Source organism: Poecilia reticulata, linkage group LG2, assembly GCF_000633615.1.
Source record: "Poecilia reticulata strain Guanapo linkage group LG2, Guppy_female_1.0+MT, whole genome shotgun sequence".
Classification (NCBI taxonomy): Eukaryota; Metazoa; Chordata; class Actinopteri; order Cyprinodontiformes; family Poeciliidae; genus Poecilia; species Poecilia reticulata.
Genome location: NC_024332.1, coordinates 30,310,131 through 30,317,840, shown reverse-complemented (window position 1 = coordinate 30,317,840; position 7,710 = coordinate 30,310,131). Strand labels below are relative to the sequence as shown.

The 7,710-nt window shown below is 38.7% G+C and overlaps 1 protein-coding gene across 1 annotated transcript in view; it reads right to left on the bottom strand.

The window, feature by feature from the left end:
• gad1a (glutamate decarboxylase 1a) overlaps positions 1 to 7,710 on the bottom strand; it is a 15,886-nt gene that overhangs the window by 6,229 nt on the left and 1,947 nt on the right. Inside the window, exons 3-6 of the mRNA XM_008399564.2 lie at positions 6,562 to 6,624; positions 4,461 to 4,616; positions 3,135 to 3,377; positions 2,972 to 3,062 (exon numbers count right to left, since the gene is read on the bottom strand). Of these exons, the coding sequence (XP_008397786.1) occupies positions 2,972 to 3,062; positions 3,135 to 3,377; positions 4,461 to 4,616; positions 6,562 to 6,624 (553 nt within the window). The remainder of the gene's footprint in view (positions 1 to 2,971; positions 3,063 to 3,134; positions 3,378 to 4,460; positions 4,617 to 6,561; positions 6,625 to 7,710) is intronic.

The window sequence follows — 7,710 nt, the reverse complement described above, 5'->3', positions numbered from 1 at the left end:
TGTGTTTTGTAATTAAGATAAAAACAACTGCCATCAGAGAAACGGTACCGCACCATGACAAACAAAACCGTGAGACTTTTACTTTAACATTAACCCCAGGTCTCTGTCTCCAGACAGACTGTAGAACAGCTATTAAACTAATTCCACTTTTTTTTTTTACAGCATTTTTAGCTCTTATTTCTCCCCCAAACACAGTTGAATAAACCAAAAACATATATACTTCTGTTGTTGTATGCTGTTATAATGCAAATATATTGACTTAATTAACTTAATGTAACTAACAAAAGCTGTTTTTATCCAGGTTAAATAAACTCAACTAAACGTCACAAATTCGGAGTTTTCAAAGACACTTAAAATCTGATGAATAGAAGCCGTTTTATTGCTGCTTTTCTCTCTTTAAAATGCACCATTTGGTTAAAATTGTGCAGAACTGATAACAATAAGGTGGTGCTTTGTTCTCCAAAGACTTCCATGAATTTCTTTTATCTCCTCAGAGCATATGGGGCTTGTTCAAACGAGCCACGCATTGTGAAGCCTCTCTGCGACACAGTCAATTTGGAATTACAGTACTGGCAGACTAATCCATCTTTTCCAGACCAGTGACACTCTAATTACATAAGTGTACCGTCCGTTCATGCAAAGCAAGTAAAAATGAATCTGAGGAAGATTGCATTACATCTGCAGTGTGGCTCATCATCTTCAGCAGAGGCGAATGTGCAGACCAAAAGCAAACAAGTCGCATTAATTTCGCCGCACTCATTCCTGCAGACAGGCCACAGTTACTCTGCTTATGAAAGAGCAGAATGTGATTGTCAGTCTATTAGTGTCAGTCGATATTTATCTGGGATAATTAGAAGTGATGGAGTAATTAATAATCGTAAATTGGAGCATAGAAAACCTCAGGCAGGTTAGCAGGGATGTTACAACTGAGAAAAGATGGGACAGTTTTTAAGGTTTGAAAGAGATTTATAATATTATTCTCAGCTTATCAAGAATAAAAGCAGAGAGTGTGCTGCAAAATGATCATTATGTTTGAAAATATTCACATTTTGTCACATTAAGACTACAAACTCCGTAGTCTGATTTCATGCCAGTCATATGACTTTTTTTCCCCTTACGTTTTAGCATCTGTAAAACTGGATGCAGGTGTTTACTTTAAGCAGATAAATTGCATTACACAATGGTTACTGAAGTGCACTGCCTTAAAAAATTAAATATATTTTCTGCAACTTGTCACATCATAACCAATCTATCAATATCTCTCATAGAAATTTCATCTAATAGAGACGTTAATGGTTGTATAAAGGAAAGAGTTTGTTTTGAGGTTTTCAAGATTTCTTGCTGATATAAATCTGTAACGTGTGATTTGTATTTAGCCCACTTTACTCTGGTACTCCTAAATAAAATCCAGCGCAATCAACTACGTTTAGAAATCAAGTAATTAGTTCATCTATGTTTGACTTAATTCTGGTAAAAACACAGCGGTTTTGTTGAGTTCTGTTGACAAAACCACAACTCTGGTCTTTCATGGAAGATTTCAAGAAGGATAGACTTTGTTAAAAGACGTAAGACTTTTCACAAACCATGTAGTGGATAAAGCAAATATGACAAGAAGTTCTGGGGAAAATTAAACTGCACTTTCTGGCTCACATGCACAACATGATGTGTTGATGAAAAATGCAGCACATTACTGCGAACACACCACTCACAATGTAAAATACTGTGTTGTGGGAAGCTCTGCAAATCATTCTTAGTACTCTTAGTCGCACAACTCTCCTACAATTCACCTTTTTTTTAAGTGGGGAAAAAAATTTTAATTTATGGCTTTACCGTGATAAACTGATAAAGATTTGGTGTCTTGTTTCATAGAATGTTAATTACTATAAAAGAAAATCCATTTTTTCTATCTCAAGACACTTAATCTATCATTATTTATGGTTTATAACTAATCGTTAATCAAGAGTAAGGAGCTGATTAACTAAAGATCTTTTATTGTTTAAGACAAAAATAGGTTGTTATATCTTAAGTATCTCTTTTTGTGTCAACCATGTGTTACAGTCTGCTTTTTGTCTAAAGTCACCAAATGAATAAAATATCCAATGGGTGAGAATCATTTCTGCAGAACTACTTTAGTATTTTGTTTCTTTTTTATTATTATTATTATCATTTTATGGGCAAAATATAAAACTTTTCATTCTTACTTCCTCCGCAAGTCCTTTGTTTCAGTTTTACACCGTACAGTAGTTGATAGTTTGATTTAGCGATCAGGGTGCTAAAGTTGTAAAGGGTGAACAATAGAGGCATAAATCTCTGGTTTATGGTATTGATCTCAGGCTGTAGGAACTCTGAGAACCCTGAGCTGGCGTTATCTCCACAGTCATACTCTGGCCTGTGACTGTTTATGAGGTACACTGCTGCAAAATGCATCCACCATTATGACCGCCGGCGTAGCTAAATCAAGGAATCTGTGACTGACAGTCGCACAAAACGAAGGTAGTTAGTATGAAAATGATTTATTGCAGGACAGAACCTTCCCACAGAGACCCGGGGATGCTGCTGCTCACACTGTGTACGCGTGGCTCAAAGTGAGCCGAGGTTGTTTCTTTCCATTTTGTTATGTCACAGGAACTGGCATAACATGAAACAAAGACACCATGTAAACTGTGAACGCTAATCAATATGCAATTTAGTTTGCCTGCAGGGTTGAATTATGCGCCCACCTCTTATAAGCACAGGCCGGTATCGACAACAGTGCAGGGGCGTAGCTGCACTAATGTCCTCGTTTGTGTTCTTTTATCTCCTTGCTTGACTGACAGTCCATTAGGGAGTTCTGGGGTTTTCTTCAGCGGGAGACAGTAATTACTGTCCGTCACTTCAACTATTCCTCCAGCTGATAATGTCCCCTCTTCATGGACCATTGGAAAGCAAATGGGAACAAATACAGTGTGTGATTTATCCCAACTGTACTCACATATTAGTGTTGGCTGTGGAGGTGAGCCACTCTCCCGCCAAGCCCACGATGTCTAATCCAGTGGACAGCTGGTTAAAGAACCTGGGGTGGCCTGCGGGTGATAAAGAGGCGCCTGTGAATTAATGCAAGCTATCGACCCGGCTGCAGTTCTCGGGCCTCCTACCTGTTCTCACTCCATATTTCAGAGTGTCCCTGCAGTCCACCAGGATCTGCTCCAGAGACTCGGGCTGGTCGGAGAGCTCCAGGTTGAAGCCCTCCATACCCTCCAGCAGCTGGTGAGGATGGTGGAAGTCCAGGACCTTGGTGGATCTGTCAAAGGTTTTCCTGACGTAGCTGGTGAGGATTTCCACGACCTCCAGCAGGAACTGCAAGGTCGTCTCCTCTCCATTCTTTGATGGTAACAGATCTGCAAAAATGGGAAAGGGTTCAATTCAGTCCACAATAAATATCATCATCTTTATGGAAATACCTAATCAGTTCAATATGCAGGCAAATTCAGATTCCGCCATATACATTTCACCATCCGGTAAAAGGATCTCCGGCCTTTTACAAATTTGCATCCCCAAATTTCTGCTGAATTTGTGTCTTTCAGTTGAAAAGCTAGTAAATCATGCATGGCTCCTTTAAGAACATTCACCCCAGTCTTTTGCTGTTCGACCTGATTTCTTCCAGGACTACCTTTATTAGGCCACATCCATCTTCCCATCCAACTCACCTTCCCTGTTCCCACTCACGAAGAAAAAAAGTCCCCACAGCATGATGCTGCCACCACCACCATGTTGATAGTGCTCTCAAAGTGACATTCATTGTTAGTTTGTGCCATGACTATAGTGTCAGTTATGCAACAAAAAGTTCAACTTTTGTACAATCGGAGCGCCTTCTTCCACGTTTGTTGTGTCCTATTCATGTTTCGAAGCAAACAGGATTTATAGCTTTCTCTCAACAAATGCTGCTTCTTGCCACTTTTGTAGAAAGGCTAAATTTGTCTTGTCCATGATTAAATATTTTTCTGATAGTTCCAGAACATTTTTGACTAATTATGTGACGTCTGAACTGGATTTATTTATTAGTATCAGAATAAAAAAAATCAAAAAATCAAATTCAAATGTATGCCACAGTTTTTAGTTTTTTGTTATTGCAATGTTACAATCCAAGAATTTTCAATACGTCAGCAAAAGTCTGCAGCTATGAATCGAGAACATTATTAACGATAACTGATATCAATCAAATCTCGATCGTCAGCAGCAACATCACTCTGGACGCTCAAATTTACTCTGTGTTTAATTTGCACTTCGCTATGAATCAACTTCCGTTGCAAAATTCAATGAAGAATTGCATTTAACACAAATTTCATTAAGCGTGCTTTTTAAAAAATATATATATTATTATTATTATTTCGGTATTTCATCACAAATCCACTTCTCCACCAACGGCAACAAGTCTTAAAGTTGAATTTGTTTCAAAAATCCTAGCGTTTCCCGAAGCCTACCTCTGGCGTACAGGTTGGAGAAGTCTGTCTCTGTCCGCCTGAAACGCGCGTCTCCTCCGGCGTTATCGCAGGCCATGAGGTTCTGGGCCGTGCGCTCCTTCAGGGAGCTCACAATCCTGCTCCTCTCCTCCAGACTGTTGTTCTTCTGCAGAAATCCTAAACGTTTACAAGAAGGAGATGGGTCCAGAGGATGACCACACTGCCCAAACATGTTTGTAAAAAAAAAAAAAAAAAAAAAAAAGAAGGAAAAAAAAATAAAAATAAAAGCTCAGGGATAAGTGTTTTCTTTTTTAATTATCTAATCCCCTCTGTTCCCCCCGGGGGGGATGCACCGTATCGTCTCGGTCTGTTTTTTATGAGTAAAGGGAGCCATCCGTTCCCTATTTATAGGCTGGAGGTGGGGGGAGAAGAAGGGGGGATCTGGAAGGTGAAGCCGGCGATGACATCAGCACCAAACTCCAGCCAAGCAAAAACAAATCGCTGTCATGTACAGGCTGTAAATCCCCATTAAAGCGTGAGATTTTTCACAGCGGTGGGCAGAAAAGGAGCTCAAGAGCCGATGTGAGAATAAACCACATGCAGGAGCGCCTTTCAGCAGGCCGCGCTGATAAAGGAGCCTTATCGGGATAACAAGAGAAATTTCAAAGGCCGGCATCATTTTTACCTAAGATATTATTGTTTACTTTTTATTGTTTACTTTTTTTTTTTTGCTTCTTTCGTCGTGTTGCGGTTAAACTACTATAATTAAATACTCGCAGCAGAAAGCGGAACAAAGCAGAAAGCTGCGCTGCCCACTGATGCGTGATATTCAACATTATGGTGGATGTCAGCTCGTCCTTGGTTGGCCGGAGTGAGAATGAAAATAGACTCTCCAAGTGGAAATTGGAAAATCCATCCCAGATCATTTCCCTCTTTCGTTTGTTCCCGCACAGGAGGAGGGGGACATGATGACCTCTGATGAGGCTTTTCCACTGCCGGTTGGATTTAAAATGTGGTGACAATTTAAGAGAGAAAAAAAATTAAAAACTAATTTTTAATTACACATTTTTTCAAAATAGAAATCTTAGTCCTGCAGACAACAGTGCACTGATGTCATGGAGGATGCAAAACATGCTGTCAAACACAGAAAACTGAAGCCTTGTCGTTTACTTACACTCTAAAACATGTTTTGTTGATTTAACTGTAAATTAGTACATTCACAACAACTCCTTACTATGGAAGCAATATGTGAAGCTGGAGATTTTCACAGTAAAACTGTTCTCAGCAGGTTTGGGTTGTATAGTTTGCAAACATCATATTGATGTAGATTTGAAATGTATTGTTTACTGTAAGTTAAATGTCAGTAATATTGGAGGACGAAACATGTTTCTGGAATTACTTTAGTTTTTTCAATCATTGTTTTTATTTTTATTTGATTGGAGTTTTTTTTTTTACATGAGCTAATATGGTTTAACATTAACTCAACAGTAAGGTAAAAATTCAGCGGTTACAGGGGGATTATTTGCATCTGCATTGCAATCTCTCCTTGCACTGTAAACCTTTTTTTTGTCATTTTAACAGTAAATTGTTGCATTTATAATTAGGGTTAAAATAACAAACATATGTGTGTTCTGTTCCTGCAGAGAAAGTGGTTTATAAGAGTAAAATTATAGTATATCCAGCAGCTATATAGTGCACAATCAATTTTTATCTCGATGATGTAGATTTACAATGGTTACTGTAATTTAAAAATAATGACCAAAATAGAAAATGGGGAGCATTACACACTGATAAAAAACAGGCTAGAGCGGAAAATTTTGATTATCATTCCATAATTTCTTTTACCAGAGCCAATGATGCTCCTGTAATTAATGCATAGGTACAGCCATAACATGACTGACCATAAACTTCTGGAGCACTGTAAAAAATTATGTTGTATTTTAGATAGCAGTAAGAGTTATTGTTATTGGATTTGTGCTGTTGTGTGACAGCAGCACTGGTGGCTCCCTGCAAAACTTAAAATACAAGAGCTGCAGTGAAATTCACACTTTATTGCTGTTATTTTAACGGCAAACAATTTACAGGATAACATTCAGAAATATACATACACATATAAACTTACCACAGATCTTCATGCCTAATTTTCTTGTACATCCATGAGCTACTCCACACCACGCATCATAACCTAAACAAAAAATAAATAAATAAAACAAAACAAAACAATATATTGAATGTTTTTGGTTTTGCTTTGTTTCTGGAGACGTGCATGAGAGACAGTGATGCAGCATATATATATATATATATATATATATATATATAAACAGTATTTGTCTGGATTAGTCTGCATGGTTAACCGTGCGTCACCCATTCATCATCCACGGGCCTTCCACATTAATTAGACGTTTAAGTCCGCTGTAGCCTACTGGTCTAATAGAGTGAAAAGATGCTGGTTAAAAAAAAGGCGAACGGTACTTCTGCAGACATCAGCCGGCTGCTTGGTGACAGATAGAGAATTACTGCGTTATCAAGGGCTTCCAGCCTCAGAGGGGATGGGGCACCTTGGAGGGGAGGCAAAAGCGAAATTCTCAGTAGCATGCGATTTCAGGGAGAAGAGGAAAGGGGATGGGAGGGAGAGGAGGTATTGGGGGGGGGGGGGATCATTCCAATTCCAGCATCCCAATTTAACCCTTGCCTTGGACCATTAGATAGATCATTGCCCCCACTGCTCAGCGCACTTGAAGAGATTTTTCTCAAGCTGGAGGCACATCAGGAAGGAGAACACCTAAATGAGCAGATGTGCAAATGGCCACAGGATTCAGAGCATAAAAAACATTTAGGCTGCAGAAGGACGGAAAGAAAACAGAGAAATCACGGGCCTAATAAGGTATAATTATCGCTTTTAATCAGACATATCAGTTGACAGCAAAAAAAAAAAAAAAAAAAAGACAAAAATCAATCTTTTTTTTAAATTCATACAATAGATTACATTCTCTTTTTTCATATATCTATTAAATAATTCAATACGTAAGTTTATTGCTCCCTTTATTCAATATGTAATTATTATTTTGGAAAGGCTCCAAGCGACAGACAGTGAAAAGCCGGGCCGGCGCGGCTGAGTGGTCGCTCTGTGTTCCTGCTAGAATGACGACTACAATGATCATGAAAGCCATTAGAGTCCATTTAATGTGACTGAATTAGCGAGCACTTCAGGGCCAATTCTCAATTGTTTTCTTCCATGCGGGGCACTCAATGCAAGAGCGCGACAATTATA